The following is a 19749-nucleotide window of genomic DNA, read 5'->3' as shown; positions in this document are numbered from 1 at the left end:
ATTTCAACTACAGCACTCAGAATATGTTTTTTTTTCTTTTTTTTCCTTTTTTTTTAACAAGAAAGTACTTCATAAAAAAAAAAAACACAAAAAACCCCACAAAAAAAAAACAAAGAACACAAAAAGAACACAAAACAAAACAAATAAACCTACAGCAGTTTTAAGTTGACTAATATTGTATGCAACAATACTGTACTGATCTAAAGCTCAGTTACGCATCTAAAAAACTTAGACACTAACCAGGAAAGTTTTACCTAAAAAAGTGAATTAGACATGAAAGTGTAATATTTTATGAAAATTAAAAGAGATGGAAATACTCATGTCTCTGCTAAGAAAATACTAAGATTATTAACCTTTTTCAAGCATTTAATCTAAGCTTAAAGATGGTGGTGAGACAATGGAAGAGGCTGCCCAAGGAAGCTGTGGCTGCCCCCTCCCTGGAAGTGTCCAAGACCAGGTTGGATGGGCCCTTGAGTAACCTAGCCTAGTGGGGTGTGACCCTTCTCATGCAGGGGTTTTGGAATTCGATGATCTTTCAAGTTCCTTCCCAACCATAGCCATTCTATGATTCTATTAATTTGCTCTCTCACTTTATACCAACAGCACTGGAGGAGCTATTTCGTGACACCACTCATTTTTCTGCCTAGGAAATAAAGAAAGGTGTAGGCAGCTCCAGGATTCTTCCTGAAAAAAAGCATTCACTCAACAAAGGGGAAAAAATTATGGTATCTCTATCCACTAATATAAAAGAAGCCACCAGCTCAGAGTAGCTGCCTATTTTTCATTTTACGAAATGAACTCATTCCTAAGAGACCACAATCTAAATTTGCACATCAGTTTCCAGAAAATTTAAGTCAAGCATAAGCCACAGGACATTTCTCAGTATATGTTTTTTAGCCACTGTATATCATTGTATTGTTGCACACCAGAAGAACCTCAAACTTCATCAGCATTGCCTTATCTGTGATTTCAGATTAGACTACCAGACAGTCCTTTGTGGCATGAATCAGAGAATCATAGAATCGGCTGGGTTGGAAGGGACCTCTGAGATCATCAAGGCCAACCTTTGATCCACTACTGCTGCAGTTACCAAACCATGGCACTGAGTGCCACATCCAGTCTCTTTTTAAATATCTCCAGGGATGTAGAATCCACTACTTCCCGGGGCAGCCCATTCCAGTGTTTGATCACCTTCTAATATTTTTTCTAATATTTTCTAATATTTTCTAATTCTTTCTAATATCTAACCTAAACATCCCCTGGCACAACTTGAGACCGTGCCCTCTTGTCTTGCTGAGAGTTGCCTGGGAGAAGAGACCAACCCCCACCTGGCTACAACCTCCTTTCAGGCAGTTGTAGAGAGTGATGAGGTCTCCTCTGAGCCTCCTCTTCTCCAAGCTGAACACCCCCAGCTCCCTCAGCCCTTCCTCACAGGACTTGTGCTGGATCCCTTCACAGCCTCCTTGCTCTCCCTTGGACCCGCTCCAGGACCTCAATCTCCTTCCCGAACTGAGGGGCCCAGAACTGGACACAGTACTCGAGGTGTGGCCTCAGTGGTAAAGGTCTTTGAAATTTCCAGAACTGAGGGAGCAGAACTTTTGAAACAAGTTTATGATAATGCATCACAACAGATTTGTAACTTAGGTATCATTGCATGAATATACATAGGCTAAAATAAGTAGTATTTTATGAGTCTGAGTCAAAGTACTGAGCAGCACTGCTATATGTTTGTCCAAACTTTCAGTCTTTTTAGTGATATTCAATAAAAAAGCTGTGCCTATGAAGTCTTTCCCTCTTAATCAACCTTCATCTTGGGCAGTCTTCACAACCAGAGAATTATCTGAATGTATACATCTAGAGTTATTTCAAAACAGATAAAATGTAATTCACACTGCTAGTGTGACAATAACTTTTAGCAATCTGAATTAAACCTTTTTGTATACTTTTGCTTTTCATATAAAGGAAAAGTCCAACTCCTTAACTGCATTCTCCAAAGTAAATGGATGGTCATTTAAAGAGAATTTGAGCTCAGGAGCTGAAGAAGAGTGCTTTTAAACATCACCATATTTTTAAGTAACAGTGGATGCTGACATAAGCATTCATTTAAAATGGCATCATTTTTCTAAAGGCTCACAAAGTAACAGACTGGTACCATTGCTAACATAAATTATCTACTGAAAATCATCACACGAATGTTTAGATAGAATTTATCTGATATCATAGCCTTCAAGAAGATGATAGTGTAACTTCACATTCTATTTTATACTAGAATTTAAGGGTTTTAAGTTCCAATTTACTGAAACATGGGTTACGATTGCATTTTGTCTTTGCAACAGAAGATAATGCACAGCTATATGAGTCTCTAAAATATCAGAGCTACAAATTTATGTTAACATAATGCCACTTGACAAGCAAGCACGTAATATTCTTGAGACAAACATCAGTTTCCCGGGCAGAATGCACTTCAGAATTAGGTCCTTTAGACAAAAAAATAGTGAGGTAAATTTTCCAGAAACATTAAGAAACAAAATTAATACTTGCAAGGAAATGCCAAATAATATTTGGAATGCCTGAAACTTTCCCTAACATTTCCAAAAGCACCAAAAGGCTCTCTAAAATAACAGCTGGGGTGGGGGGTTAGCTGCAATTAAAACACCAAAACATTATTTATGATTTCTTTTCTTCTCTACTGTTTATGGAGAGAATGCTCAAAACTTCTGATTGAGACAGGTTCTGAAGACAATCTTCCCAAATCACTCTTCAGAGGAGGTACTTCTGCTAAGACTTGAACAATTAAGGTTTGCACTCAGTTCTATGATAGTTTAAAGTAATTTTCTAGATTGTCACAAAGTTAAAACTGTCCCCTTCTGGCTATGTGTCTATCAGTGAGTTAAAAAGCACAACAAGTACCAGAACTAGATTATGAACTACTACATTAGTCCAGTTATACCCAAAAGAAACTGTGAATATAGCATTCAGCATGCTACTTTTTGACTGTCTATAAACTTTTTGAAGATTAATGCAAATGGTAATACAGTTCTTTATTTTGTGAGATAGACTGTGTGGAGAACACAAGAGTTAAACTACTCTTTCACTAGAATGGCCCTTTCAGTATTCATCATCCTGGAAGATTTTCAGCAACTTCAGAGAGTTATGGAGAAGGTCTTCAAAAACTTATATTAATTACTATCCTGTTAAACCAGTATTTTCTATGTCATATGTCATTAGGTTTCTTTTTCCTAATTAATATATTACCTCCTGTTAAAACAAATATAGAAAGCAATAACAAGCATCTAGATGCTAAATTTCCATGTGATGCAATTTTTCTGTCTTTATGCTGTGAGTGCAAAATTTTTCATCAGATATTAATGCGTGTTGGATAATACAAATGCTAATTAAGAAACACAATTTTGTATTCCAAAATTACAATTAAAACTAAGAAATAAAATTTCAACAATATTAATTGCTAAAAGTTAGTGAGAAAACTGGTACTCTTCATCTTTATGATGTTTTCTACAACAGTTTACATATCTGGTTTTAAGTCTCTGCATAGCTAAACATAAACAAGGACTCAGTCCTTAGTATGTAAAATTTCATTCACATCAAAGAAATGTAGAATTCCTTCTTTAATCTTGAGAATTAACATGACTAAATTAGTAATTCATCCTAACCTCTCCCTGGATTAACACTTTTAATTTCAGAGGGCTTTGAATGGTCTCAAACCTGTTCACTGGTTTTGGTAACATTCTGAGTATTTAGGGATCTTACTGAAATTGCTGCTACTAGGAAACTGAGATTACACTAGGACATTTGATCTCCAAAGACTGGATTTTAATTTATCCTGATTTCAATTTTAAAAAATAATTTTAAAAATATTACAAATGTTCGATATACAAAAATAAGTTATTATGTATATATAATTACATAGGAAATAATGAAAAGGGATGGAAACCACTGGAAAAAAATTGTCTTGGCTCATATACAGAAAATGCTATAAAGTCATTTGGCTTACATCTTACTGACAAAAGCCATTATATGGTCTAAGATGAAAGCAAACTAAAACACACAAAAAGAATGATTACACATTTTCAAAAAAACCCCTAGAACTGAAGATGAAGGATTTTGAGATTTACAGTTATATTTATATAACCTAGTGTTTAAAATATGCATTTTAATCAGATGCCTTGGAACCTGGCTCACCAAATGTCTTTAAGACCTGAGATTCACCATGTTTATTGCTGCATATTAATATCTTGAAATATGTCAACAATACACAATTCTCTGTTGCATACATTAGGCTTTAGTCATGTTTTCCTTTGATGATTTTCCCATTCGGCATATGGTTAGATTTGATATTTTATAAATTATTCATTTTATTTCATATCCCATTCCACTTCTGCTGTTTGACTCACAGAGATATAGGCCTGGCTATATTTCAAGCAAGAGTAAGGGATGCTCTTCTGTTAATCCTGCACAAGTAGGGGTGGAAATCCTCAGTTTTGTTGATTACATTCAAAATCAGCTCATGCATTACAGAGGTTGTCATAAGGTATAAGCCTACTAATTCATTTTATGATTCCAGAGACATAGGTGAGTGTCATGGAGAAGGTCTTCCTGAAAGTTCTACCAAATGAGATATCACTTACATCTGCCTTGCTCTACTGGTTAGGTATGCATGTGCAAGGAACAGAGGCACAGATGAATATGTAACAGCTTTACATCCCTGTAATACATTTGGGGAAAGAGGAGAAAAGCTGATAGTAGGACAGGTAACAAATTCCAATTATCAAATTTCAGACAGCATCATCTTATTCTGACAGACACTTCACACCTTTCCATCACAAAGGGTTACTATGCAGTCAGCTTCCATATAGCATTTACGAGGTTAGGAAAACAAATACTTGTTAAAGTTGATTTTTTCCTTGTTATGTCCTAAATAAACATTAACCCACTAGAAATAATCCATTATCCTGTAACCAAGTGGATCTGCTTGCACAGCTACAACACTGAGCACATCAGCTTTGCAAAATGAACCACAAGCAAGTATGGGTAGATTCAAACAATGTCAGTCCATCTTCTTTCCTCCCAGCTATTCAACAAAAAAGGGAAATGAGCAGCTCTAAAAGAGGTTTCTTTCAGTGCAAGATGCAGAACTATCCAAATTGCATACTAATTGCAGTAATTGATAATCTAGAAGCAGCATTCCTGGGAAAGTGTTTTGGGTTTTATTTTGTGGTTTGTTTGTTTATTTTAAAGGCTCCTTTAAATGCTGCTATCAAGAGGAATTGATAGCAATAAAATACAAAACCTTTAACAAAAAAAATGGTGAAGTTCCTAGATTTTTCAAGACTTTTGATTAATTTTGTATGGATTTTTAGGCTTTCTTGTCTCTTAGTATCTGCTTCAATAATTACTTTCTTTGAAGAGTTCAATATCGTGGCTGCAGAACTATTGCTTGCCAATAATGGTTAACACGAGAGCAGCTGTGCACAGCAAGCCCTTCATTTAGAGAGGTATCCTTTTATTTTATTAGAAATTGATTTTTAAGGCTCTTCCATTATTAATTTGTCTAAGAAGGAAATGTTCCTGTAGCTGAGTGAGATCTGCTTCACCTACATCTGGAAATGAACAGGTTCAAGATTTATTTTTTTAATGCAGCAGAAGAGATAATACTACTTCCCACCTGTCCACATTTTTAATCCAATAATTTAAATAATTTAGGGACAATTTTATTTTTTTAATTATCAGGGATGCAGCAGCATCTTTATCTGTGAATTTGTTCATTTTGCACCTTGTAAACCCTAATTATAAAGGAAGATTTTAATATCCTAGTCAAGTACTGCCATGAACAATGTAAAAAGACTCTTTTTTTCTGATTAATTAAACTTCCCATCATATTATACTGATTATATAGGTAGACAAAGTAAGGCTAAACGCAAGTCTAACCTACAGTAAAAAAGGAAAAGAATATAACAAAAAGGAAAAAAATACAGCAATATTAAATATAGCAAGTATATAACAATTCTTCAGCACTGATATTACAAGCATATAATGAGAAATTAACTCACCTGTTGATATTTAAACAAAGCTATGAAACTAAGTATGAGTTAATGATATAACACCACACTGAATCTGACAAAAATTGGCTGCTACACATATTCCTGGCTTGAAGCCCAAACCTTCAGAGGATCATTGAAGCAGTCATTTTATCCTCTATACCTGTTTATTTATCTGCAAATGAGGACAGTGATATTTTCATTACTTTTAAACCATGCTTTGAGACCTACTGTGAAAGATGAAAAGGCTGTATTATGCTAAATGGGACTAGGACCAATGCAGGTAAGCACTTCAATAAGCCTTAGGGGGCTGTCAACTTGAGGAAAACAGTGAATACAGCTAAAAAAAAAGTAAACAGGCTTTAACTTGAAGTTAGTAGAGGCCAAAGAATTAAGCCTCTTCTGATAAGCAATGTAGGAGTGAGAGCTATTCTCATTTTCACATTACAAATAATTTGGCATCTAATCCTCTCTGAATCTCTTTAGCCTTGTGATACATAGCAGGTAGTTAGTTTAAAATGTCCGAAGGAAGATAATGGTTGAGTTGCTGCCTGTCAGAAGGTGTTTTGGGGATGATAATTAAGCTGTGCACTATATGCCATGCAGTATATACATTCACTGCACTATAGCATAAAATAACCTAGGAGTGTTTGAAAACATGAAGCATCCTAGAACAGGACAGGAGACTTGTGTAGTATTGAAGAAACAAAACTGGTCCAGTGCTGTCCATTAAGAAAGGCCAGCGTGTGTTTCAGTCATACCTTGGGGCTGTCCAAGGGGTGCAAATAAAACCCTGACTTGTTCCATTGACTACTACACACCTACCTTTAAATCTGAGAAGCAGTGACCTTAGGGAGCATGTGTATGCATGATTAAGACATGGTGAGATGTTTTTGAAGAAATTTAGACTTTGTAGATATTAAGTTCCAAAATTGTCAATATCTACTAATTTAGCTAAGAAAGACTTGAACTTCACAGATAATTTCCAACTTGAATTCAACACTTCTTCAAACAAAGTTGTGTCTCCATAAATAGCAGACCTGCCAGTACCACAAAATACTAGCTCAGTTCTGGTTCAACTGGAAGTCTGTTAAAGAGTTGGTTCCTTTTGAAAATAGTATTTTCCTTCAGGATTACAAAGTTCTTAGTGTTCACCTAAGAAAGTTCTGTTGTAGCTCTTTTTACAGGTTTTCCCATAGTTACATAAGCCTTGGTAGAGCCAATGCAAACCCCTCCCCATTTCCTTACTTCCCTCTCCCTTCTTCTCTACATAGGTAAGACCAGATGAAGATGACAACTCTGTATTGCTAGGTTACTTGATAAGAAAAGGATGACAGAGCTACAGGCTGGAGGATGCTTATTCCACTTCAAGAAAACCAGAAAGAAGTCTCAGAGTTATGCAGCCCTTTGGGAGAGTGGAAGTTCCAAGACAAATAACTTTGAGACAAAAAAGTTTTAAATTTAATTTCCCATAGGCCCTTGTTAAATCTCTAGATGGAAGTGGAAAGTTTTGGAGCATCTGGGGACAGGATAGTACTTCTTTTTCAGTTTTATTTTTTCCATTAATTGCCTCAGCTTTTTCGAATTTGGCCGGATGTGGCACATTCCCACTTTGAGCGTACTGCAGACCAAATGTCACACGCAGTCTAGGGTCAACAGTCCTTCATAAAAAATGCTGAATCTATTACTGCATCAGCATGCTACTGTTATCCGTATATAAAATCTTCTAACTCTATGGAACCTGAAACTATCTGTATTAGTACTACCCTTTATATATTGCCTTCAGCAAATATTATTTAGCAAACCTCCCTGAGAAAGCTGAGTCAGTGTTGCTGAATAAACAGGTTTTTTACAAAACATGAATGTAAATCAAGAGTTTGTTTTCATTTGAGTAATCCTTTGCAGCCAAACTTTCTTAGGTGTATTAATTGCTATAAATAGAAAGCATCATATATTATATTTAATTGAATATTTAATTTGCCTGCAGCGCAAAACAAAACACATCCTTCACTGCATATCTTAGCCTTAGGAAAAAAACAACAAGCAAATACAACAGAGAGATGGTATCTGGCAAAAGGTACATAAATACAAAGTGGTTTTTAAACTTCTTTAATGAGTAATTTCTACAGTGAAAATAATACACTTCCCATTGCAGAATTTTAATGAAACATTAAGACTTATAATCCTCATTACCTCTATAAATAAGAAGGATTTCAAGACTGAAAGAGGAACTAGTTGCTTTCTACCTACACTTCCAAGAAGCCTGACAAAGATTTGATATCAATTTGGTTTTTTCAGATAGCTGCTTTCTAAAATGTTGAAATAAAATGAACTGAATAGATCCAACACAAAAATATATAAATATACAAATCTTTTTGTCTACATGAAGTCAACAAAACTCTACATGTGCCACACCAGGGTGAATGGATTAAAGATTTAAATATTAATAATAAGATATTTCTTTGAAAACAATATAAGAAGGGTTGATTCAGGTGACTGCTAGTGGTTCTGTGATTATTGTGATTGCTTTAGGTCTCAATACTTTACATCAGATAGTATGTATTACATAGTCCATATCTGGTGAATGATATACATCCTTCCAGAATATTCATCCATTTTAGGTGTAATTAATAATGATCTTGCTAAAATGCTTCCACATTACTGCTTTTAACTTGAATTAAAAACTACTGAAACGTTTTATCTGCACTAGAACTAGGCAAATGTCATCTTAAAATGACATCTTAAAAGGTAGTAACAGTTTCTAGAATTAGAATTATAAACTCAGAAAGCAGGTAGGAAGATTATATCTACCAGTACTACTGATGAGGTGCTTTGACTTTTATAGTATTCTGTGCTCTCTTGCCACCTCATAGAATCCAAACTTTAAACTTGGGAGCTTACAGTTTTCCCAATGAAAATCTTTTGATTCTGTTTCCTGTTTCCAAAGATTTACCTTTCAGAATTCCATAATATCAAATTTCAGGAGGGCTTGCTAAAACAAAACAAAACAAAACAAAACAAAACAAAACAAAACAAAACAACCAAATAAACAAACAAAAAACCCCAAACACCCAAAATACATCTCTGTATTCTTTCATGGTACTCAAGTGATGCATAAATAACGGATAAATAATGAGCAACTGTCCCCTTACAGGATGAAGGCTGGAAACATAAATATATTTAAACCTGGTAAAATTTTAGAGAAACTAGAATTGAAAATCTGTTCTTTCAAGACAACTGAGTCCTCAGACAAAAAGTCCAAAGGGAAAAAGGTGGTTTTTATATGCTCAGTCCTATCTTGCCTCTGCAGACAACTCAGATAATATTCGGTTTGCAAACTGAACATTAGGAAACAGGAAGGTTTTTTTCATACAAGTTACATGTGGGAGATGTTTTGAAAAACTGATTGTGATTTCCTGTCAAAGAAAAGTGCAACTAATTTCCCAAAGTGATAAATCTAAATTGAGATTCCTGAGATTCCTTGTTTTCTGAGATAAGTTAAGATAGCTTCTGAGCATGCACTGGACAGTAGTGAAGGTCCCTGTGGCTGCAAGTCAGACAGGACCAACCACAGAACATCTCATGTCTGACAGAATGTAATGCATATTCACTATGTGCCTAGGTCTGGGACTGCCTTTTCTGGTCAGGTTTGTTTATGCAAGCAAAGTAACTGACATTTTGATCTCAGCTGCATTCTGGTACATGGATATTTAAAAGTCATCCTATTTTTACCTTTTTTTTAAAATCCCCAGATTTAAATGTAGCTTGAATTTAATTTTATTAAAAGCTCATCCATGACATTGTATCTTCTTGCTTTGGAAATTAAGCTTAGTAAAAAGAGCTTAAGTAACAGAAATCTTTCCCCTATATCTTAATGAAAATGTCTCTTTTATCTGCATATCCATCACAAGGGGTTCTGTGCTTGTCACTTACAAGTTGCTTGGAATGCTATACACATGAATTTCAAGGCATTACAATTGGTTGCAAAAAAAAACTCACTTAAAATGTCTGATTAATTTTGTTTTAATGACTAGACAATTTTACCAGTCAGTCTGCTAACTTGTTTTAAAAACTTCAACTATTGTTAAGAATTATTAAATATATTTGAAAAGTAATAAATGCTTGGAAAATATCTAAATTTTGGATGACCATAAATTGTCTATTAAACCTGTAATATTTCAATTTTTTTGATGTGTTACTAGTAGCTCTGTGTCAATGACAGGTGAAATGGAAAGCTGTAGCTTGAATAGAAATTTTTTATAATGCAGAATCCAAAGTACTTGCAACCTAACTTCCTTACATCCATCATAATAACCTTCAGGTGGCTTGCAAGCAACCACTGCATGGCCTGTCCCTTGTTTTTGCACTGATGAATAAATAAGGAGAGAAAACATTCAGAGTCTTCTTTTCATCCTCAATCAATAACCCAACAAATTAAATTTAGCTTCTGAGCAGAAGGAAGTTGTCTGGTGCCACTTTGTTTCTGCAAACATTATTTCCCCTTTGAGCAAGAGTGTAATTACTGAGGGAATGCAGAAGCGATTTTAGAATAAATTGTAGCCCCTTGCCAATATGCTTATTTCTTCAGATAAAAAGTTAGTTCCCTAAAAATGAAGGGCCCTACAAGCACCAGAAGGCTCAGCAGCCTCTGAGGTCATTGATGCCTATGTTCAAGCCTACATTTAGGTGATGCAGACGTGTAGCCAGGAATTCCTGATGTAGGATGGGGGGAGGGACAAAAAGCTGCAAGAAATTTTATGGCAGATTCTGCTTCCTGGATTGGGTTCCTTTTAAACCCAAACCCTTGCTCCTTTCCTGAAATACATTATGTGGTTGTCTGGGTACCACGTTGTACTTTGCTAATCCTGGTTCAGGGGCCTTCTAGCCTGACCTGTTTCCTTTTCAAGATAGACTTGTTAGACTTGTGAAGCTGACCCCAGCAAAAGCACTGTGTGCACCCGAAGGTTTGGACATGTCCATCTACTTCTTTTCCACACATCAGTATTTGTATTGAAGAAAAAAATAAACAAACAAATAAATAAGTAAATAACACTCTACTTCCTGATACAAGCCCTGCATGCTGTTATTTCTGAACCAACAGTAATTCTATGACACAGATTAAGATTTGAAGTAACACAAAAAACTTTCCCCTATGGACGAGTACCTTTCCACTGGCTTATTTATCAGCTGTGCCCTCCATACCAGCCCAGCAGTGCTGGCACTCTTGGAAACTCTCTACATGGACAGATAACTGACAACCCAACTAGGCATTTTATCAATACAATTACAGAGAGTGTCATTGTTTCTATTGCTCTGAATGATGATATGAAGATTTTTAACAGAGTTTTTAAAGGACAAAACCCAAAACCCAAACCCTTGCTCCTTTCCTTTCCTGCACAAAAACTAAAAATCTAACAACCAAAGGGCTTACTGAATTGAGCCATAAATGGAAGGAAGTAGGAAGGAAAAGATGCACAGAACAATGCACATACAGATTAAACACTCTCAGACTGCTCCAGGTTACTGTGTGTATGTATGAAGTCTAAGAATTAGGGAATTACCCAAGAATTTTTGAAGTTCTGACAGGACTAGAGAGCTAGGAAGGACTTAAGCAACTAGCTATGGAATAAGCATGAGGTGTGAGGATCTGATTTTTATACTAAGTCATAGAATCATAGAAAAGTTTCAGTTGGAAGGGACCTTGAAAGGTCATCTAGTCTAACCACCCTGCAATGAACAGGGGCATCTTAAATTAGAACAGATTGCTCAGAGCCCCATCCAGACTGGTCTTGACTGTTCCCAGGGATGAGGCATCTACCATTTCTCTGGACAGCCTGTTCCAGGGGTTTGCCATCCTCATCGTAAAAATATTCTTCCTTACATCTAGTCTAAATCTACTCTCTTTTGGTTTAAAACCATTACCTCTGGTCCTATTGCTACAGGCCCTGATAAAAAGTCACAACCTTTCTTATAGGCCTCCTTTAAATACTGAAAGGCTTCAATGAGGACTCTCTGGAGTCCTCACTTCCACAACCTCAACTTTCTCAACTCAACTTTCTCAGCCTTTCTTCATAGCACAGGTGTTCCATTCCTCTGATCATTTTTGTGGCCCTCCTCTGGACTTGCTGGCCCATATCTTTCCTGTTCTGAGGACTACAGAGCTGGATGAATTACTGCAGGTCGGACCTCAAAAATATATGTTAAAATATATATAAATATAAATTTGGAATTGGGTGGAATATATACAAGCAACGTTTTCTGCCCAAACCAGGGAAAGCAAGCTTGTCACATTTCATAGAAATGCTCTAAGGGAGAATACATAGAGATTTTTGCGGTTCTTGTGTTGGGCTGGTGAACAACTGAAATATAGAGATTAGCTAGAAACAAGAATATATTTTTTGAGTTTATAAGATAATCTTACACTTGAAAATAAATTTCCTAAAGATATATTTAAGAAAAAGTTCTTTTTCAGCATTTGGAAAACATCACTACATAGCATGTGGTGACAAATGGTGATTCCAAATGCAGCACTAATAGATCCCTAAAGCACTGAAACATAACAATTGCAAAGAAAGGGAATATAAAATTAGCCTTTTCAATGTTATTTTTTTGTCACATATTACAGTATTTCACCAGCACCTATTATGACAAGCAAACAGCACTCAAGTGCTATGAAATATATCTTCCTGTAAAATAGCCAAAGGCATTTTCTCAGCCTTTGCTAGCAATTGTGCTAGCGATACAGTAACATCTTTAGAATAATCCTCTCCATCCTCAGAAACACAAAAAAATCCTGTATAAATGAGAAAGGATCTCAGACTTTCTTAACCAGCTGAAGGCAAGACACAAGACACTGCACAAAGTTGTCTTGTGCACAGTAGACACCTCACTCTGTCACTGATAACAGCATCACTTAACAGAAACAGCAGCAGAAAGGCACTATGTCCTGCTATAAAACAACACTTTCCATTCACTAGTGCCCATCAAGAATCAAATTAAGGCTACCACTAATCTAAATTCAGTAAAATATACATCTATTTAAAGTAATTACTGTGATTCAGTAATGGGATTCTTTGACAGGTGAAGCAGACGCTGGTTTATTTAATCAAGTTGTATTCACTGACCTTAGTTCTAATAGCAAAGAAATAATTGAGGATACTGCAGGATATAAACACAGCATGGTGTAATTGAATTTTTACTGACTTGAACCATAAGATTATCTGTCTAGTCAACAAGTCACTATTTTAAAAACTAGACAGGTGCAAAAATCTCACTGACAAATATTCAATTGATTCCTTACACATCACATAGAAAACATTATTAAAATAAAACTAACCGTTCAGCTTTTCAAAAGACATCATCTTCTGCTTCGACTGTAAAAATACTGGTTACATATTTCACCCCCAGTTTCTTACCCCTCATGGAAGGTTTATTTCACAGTCTTTGAGTTACTATAACTATACTTTGAGTCACTATATAGTCTTTGACTTGCTACACAGAAACCCCATCTCTGTCAGAGAGTCATCTTTAGTTCCCTTGTAAAGAATTCAGGATATTTTTAAGGCACTATGTGGAATAGGATAGCTCTTTAGGAGACTTGAGTTACCTGGGTAATACCTAGCAAGGCCAGTGGCACTGCCGAAGACTTGCCATAACAAAGTGGGGTCTTCTTCTCTGTTCCGCTTGAATACATCATCCAGTGCTGCAGTCCAGTTGAGTTCATTTAACACTATTGTTGCTGTCAAACACAAAACATATTCAGTATTATAAAGTTATATCCTAACACAAGTAGTGATGACTACAAAAGCTAAGCCAACAATTGGAGAAAGTAATAACATTTTAACTAATTGAAAAAGTAAATTTAAACAGTCTTCCTCCTTGGAATTTTAAGTTCCTTATGCTTTCTTCTTCCCATTACATTATTTGTATGCAATGACTTCTGCCTTATTTTTGTATTCATTATCTCCTACAAATACTCTGTTCCTGAGATGTCACTCTGCACTTCCCAGCTGTAGAAAAGTAAGTGCAAGCATATAAACTTCATATTTCTACTAATCAAAGCACATTGCATATGAAATAATAGAATGACATCAACAAAAGTAGAAGAGTCTCTTAGAAAGGTAAAAAATATGTTGCATGATGTAAAGGAATTCTATGGGTAGAAGATGGTGATGAGTTATTTGAATTATAACATTCAGGTGGAAATGCATGCAGAGTCATACTCATCACTTATTAACAAGATCTTAATGTTTATAGATGTGATCACTTACAGAAACATCAGCAGTGTGAACACTAATATTTATGAGTTACACTATTACTTATACTATTAATTTAGAATATAAGGAAATTCAGCTTATTAGAAAGAGCAAGAGCTTTTAGTTGGTTTGGTCACTAATGCTTTCTTTTGTGTTGCCTAAGGGCACTCTAAGTGATGTTTCTAAAACTAAAACACCTACACCAGAAAGGCAAGAGTGGAAAGGGAACTAGAGGGAGAAAAAAACCTGAAAACATCTAAAGATGTAGATATAAATGATAAATACTGTGATAAAGACTGTGAAAGTTCACAGTTTAAGAACAGAGCCTGCTTACACAAAAGTACTGCACAAAGGAAAGAAAATTTGACTTCTCTTGCAAATAGGGAAGTCAAGTTGAAATAAAACCAGTTCATGTTTAAGGCACATGAGTGGCACCACGGTACAAAATTTATTGTGCAAGTTTATATTCTAGCCTTCTACTACCTTGGAAAAAAAAAAGAAATAATAAAAATAAGGAAAGGTTGAAAGTTAGCATTTGACAGCCCATTTCCAAACCGAGTTTGTTAAAGAAACGAGATCTCAACATTAAATTTTATAGGCTTGTTTTTAAAGGTTAAGAAGGAAATTGCTACTCCATGTGCTTTGCAGAGAGGTTTATCTATGTTTTTTCAAAGTAGTTTTAAGATAATATTACTCTCATTATACAATGATACAATGAAAGCAATAAGCTTGTTTTATATATCTGTCTCTTTATCAGGTAGATAATTATAAGTGTATATATGTTTACTTAAGAGGAATAATTACCTGAGGCACAATGAAGAGTTAATTACAATTTTTAAATGGCTACAGTTCAATTATCTCTTTTAGATCCAATTGATCTACTGCATAATTAAGCATTATGTACAGGATTTCCAAATTTGACTTTGTGTCAGATCATACTTCCAGAAGTAGCTTCCTCTGATGAAGGCATCAGAAGCTCTGTGCTTTGCTTTTTCAGACAAGCGCTTTTTTTCAGCTTCATGTTCATTTTTTTTCATGTCTCTTACAAATGAATAAACTATAGTCAATACATACACACACCAAACATATTATTGTGCATTTACAAATTTTGTTCCAAAGAATATTTCTTTAACATCACCTGAAAACAGTTTTATATATATGAGCCTATATGTTACACAAGGCTATAAATAGACATAATAAAATAAAGTACATGCATACACAAAAAAGGAGAAACTAAGGTGACAATCTACAAATCATATAATAAATAAGTACCAAATGGCTATATCTGAACCAAAAATTTCACCATTTTATTAGACTGGTTGAGATTAGTCTGTAAAATTCAAAATACTGCTTAATATAACTTATTTTTTATATCTGTGGAGAAGTGATGCTTTATAGTCAGAGTCAAGAGTTTTATGATCTTATTTACATTACACTTTCCCTTCCCTCCTCCCGCTCAACAGCTTTTTTCCAGAGACAAACACAGCACCCTAAAAAAAAATTGAAGAACTTGTAGAAGAGGTAAAAAAAAGCCCTCCAACACATAAAGTTGTAATTAAAAAAACAATGTGGAAATCAGTAACAGCAGCAAGAAAAGAGCATCCTATGAGAAGTAAAATGAAACAAATCTGGGAAAAGTCTACGCTTCAGAAATGTGTAGGCTTCAACCTATTTTCTTCCTCTGAATTCACTTTCTCAATATGACAACAAGAATTGGTCCTTGGAACAGACACACAAGGTTTATTTGGTGGGACTGATATGTAAATGTCTGAACATACCATCATTAGAACACTTATTCTGGGAGCAGTTTGTTATTTGTAGTTCAAACTGTCTCCCCTCATTCAGAATTTGTTTGTTTGCTTTTTGTTTTGTTTTGTTTTTTTTTTTTAATTTGTTTGGTTTTATTTTATTTATGGAATTAATTGTTTTAATTCCATATACAAGCATATTTGTATATAGTATGCACATGCATTTATATTAACCCATCCAGTAATCAGTGAACAAGGAAATGAGTGCTGGGAACTTTAGCTTTAATCATTTATTTCTCTAAGTGACTTTCAACAACTTGTATTACTATTTCACTTCTATTAAAGAATACACCCTATACTTCAAAAGGCAAGCTGCAGATCAATCACCAACTTTTTTTTTGTTTTTTTATGCAATACCTCTAGTAATAGGCAATTTCAAACCAATACCTCTAGATTCTGGTTTAGAGCCTAGAGCAGGGCATTTGAAAATTGCCAATCAAGGATAGGCAAACAAAAATGGTCAGTCATAAACAGTGACAAACCTGTTCTTCAAATGGTTCCTACTAAAATATCATGATTCTCAATTTGCACATAAAAATCAATGCAGTGTTCTTTTCAGTAACTCATGTAGAGCTCATGTAGAGCTCTGGTTAGAATATTCTAAAATCTGCGAGACATGGATTTATATTGTTATTGTTATTATATTGTGAATATTATTTATTTTTCTATTATTAAAAATATATATTTTACTACAATAAAATATTTAGATATTTCAGAGCCATACTTACTGAGATGTTGTTTATCCTCGAAACACCTTTCCTTCTGAGTTAATTTCTCTACAGGAAAGAGCTTTTGACTGATAATATGAAGAAAAGCGGGTTGTAGACAGCTCTCCAATAAGCTTCTTTCCAATTCTGCTAAAAGAAGTCTTTGAAGATTACTACTTCAAAGTACTTCAGCTGCTACCTTTCACTTGATTTGGGCAAGATGAAAAAATAAAATTTATCATCACACAATAAGGAATATCATTTTTTCTGGCTAATTCCACTGAACTCCATCCATCTTTTCCTTTTTCCTCTCTTTTTTATGACATGAGGTTTCAGGGCCTTGACAAGGAATGGATTCAATTTTCCTCTGCAAATGCAATCAATAAAAAATAGAGAGCATTACCGTGCTTTCTTTAAAAGAACTGTAATACACTTCTGATGATTTATTCAATGTATAGGCCCTGGCCTGCATACAAGACAGGGTATAACTTTATTTGAAAAGCCTGAAAGCTATTTACTTTATCTGAAGATATGTCAGCTGCTATTCCCTGTTGTGGCAGCTACACATACCCCAGGGAGAACAGAAGGGAGCTCCTCAGCAGTTCATTAATCTTCTTTCAGTCTGTGTAAAGTATTACACTACCATATCCTCTTTAATGAAGTTGATTCATTGACATATTTGAAGATAGAACATTGTCATGAACTAAATAATTATTTACAATTGAATCTTAGGCTTTTTAAAAGTGGGCACAGAGGGATGATATGTTTATATGTTTATATTTTTGTACATATGTGTGCAGACATAGAGGCTTCTGTCTGTAAGCATGCTAGCTGACATTACAGAAATTCTACTGAAAGTATAAACTAATCTTTATGATTTATGTGCTTCACTAATTTAATGATTAAATTATTTCTAACTTATGTTAAATTATATAGAATGTTACCCACTCTCAGATGTTATGGGGAAGGTCTAGTCTCATTTTCTTTTATATGGGACTAAGACAGAATGGTCTTTTTCATTTAAGGTATTTTTAGTAACATTTTTATCACTGGCTTATATATAGAACACACACAAACACACACACATATATATAAAAGGGGTATATAGAGATATATATTAATGTAGTTGAAAATACTTTTCCCATAATTTCCAAATAGAATAATTGAAAGAACTATTCTGGTAGTAAATGGAATGTAAGACAAATGCCAGAATGAAAGAAAGATTATACTGGCTTCAAACTGAAAACTATCTCCATCATAACTGGTCCTTGGAGTGGAATCAGAAATACAAATTCAGACACTTTGACTTTTTCTATAGAAAATCATAGGAAAGTGTCTGACTCAAAAAAGCAATCCAAAAAACAAACCAGACCAAACCAAAACAGAAGAACGACCAACGAAAAAACAACCAACTTTCACAGCTTATTAGGAAACCGTTAAAAGAGAATAATAAAATTATGACAACTGGGAGAACTAAAGACTGTTTTATGCAACCTCTCTGCAATGGTTAGGCAAATAAATCAGAGCTCCAAAGGATGCATTTCCATCCACTATCTCCTGCCTGCATGCTTTTAAGTACAGCTTGCAGACATATTCTGGAATGCCAACTCTTCCAGAATAGCTAGAAACTTTACAACAACTTGTTTTAGTTTTGAAAGCATCCACCACTCGATTCAAAAGCATTTGTGTATAGGGTTATCATATTAGGAATCAAGTACATTGAAAGCGTTTTTCTCATTTCTTACAAGTGAGAAAAATATTAAAAATAAATTAATTTTGCTAATTTTCATTTTTATTAATACAAGGATTTACAAATGCAAAGGAAATATGTTATTTTCATTCAAATTACAGGAGGAGAAGAAAAAAACCACACATAACTATCTTAAATTTTGACATACAAAAGCTATTATGTTATACATTTCCAGTTGTCTAGGTCTTTATTTTAGGTGATGCTCTGCTGGATCTTGCATGTGAAAATCAGTTACAAAATCTTGCTGTGAAAGCAGCATTTCTATTTCCTATCACCACTAAATTTAAATTTACTGGATAATCAGAACTGTTTGGTTAAAATGCAAAGTGCATAAAAATTAAAGTATTAATAAAAAATTTCTAGTATTCAGAACAATAATGATAAAAAATAATTTCAACATTTAAGAAGGAAGGAAAGTTTTAGAGAGTAGGTATTTTACACTCTTAATTAAAAGCATGAATGATAAAATGTAATGTACTTTTTGCTTTAAATGAACAACTTCTCTACTTCTCATTAGATTTCTGACATTATGTCCCAGACACTTCTATAAATAATACTCTGAAGAAGTCACTGAAGTCTAGCGTGCTGTTGTGTCTGTCTCAAATCAAGTAAATTAATTGGCAATGCCATCCACTGTCTGCTGACTGGCTTAGCCACCACATGCTGATAGCAAGAGAAGCAGAGTGAAAGCTCATTAAAATAAGAAACGCCCAGGAGAAGGAAATGAGAACAAAAATGTCAAGAAGAGAAGACGAATTAAGGTACTATTATAGCTCAATAAAAGAGAGATAATACAATGCAGAGTCATAGACTCTTCAGTACACACTCGTAAGTTTTCAACAAGTAATTTATCTCTACAAAACACAAAAGACACTCATATTAAATACTGCAACCTATTGCTGATAACTGTATTTGTGCATCATACCAGCTGGGAAGGATGGAAGCTCATTTTCACCTTGTTTCCTCTAGTATTAAAAAATACCAACATATATTCTAGAACAGAGTAATACCTGATGTAAACAGCCATACAGTACTCTAGAGGTTTTGATTCAGAGAAGATGGTAAGAAGACAAAATAGTTGAAATATACTGTTGATTAAAGTGAAGACTTTCATAGACTAGAAGACTTTCATATTTTGAAAAAGCTATGCAAAATGAAAATCAGTACAAAATT

General features: G+C 34.6%; 1 protein-coding gene across 2 annotated transcripts in view; it reads right to left on the bottom strand.

The window, feature by feature from the left end:
• CACNA2D1 (calcium voltage-gated channel auxiliary subunit alpha2delta 1) overlaps positions 1 to 19749 on the bottom strand; it is a 372848-nt gene that overhangs the window by 94764 nt on the left and 258335 nt on the right. For both annotated transcript variants that reach the window (XM_030446297.1, XM_030446305.1), the window contains exon 7: positions 13663 to 13794. In XM_030446297.1, coding sequence (XP_030302157.1) covers positions 13663 to 13794 — 132 coding nt within the window. The remainder of the gene's footprint in view (positions 1 to 13662; positions 13795 to 19749) is intronic.

Source organism: Calypte anna, chromosome 1 (assembly GCF_003957555.1).
Source record: "Calypte anna isolate BGI_N300 chromosome 1, bCalAnn1_v1.p, whole genome shotgun sequence".
Lineage (NCBI taxonomy): Eukaryota > Metazoa > Chordata > Aves > Apodiformes > Trochilidae > Calypte > Calypte anna.
This window is presented reverse-complemented; position numbering and strand designations above follow the sequence as displayed.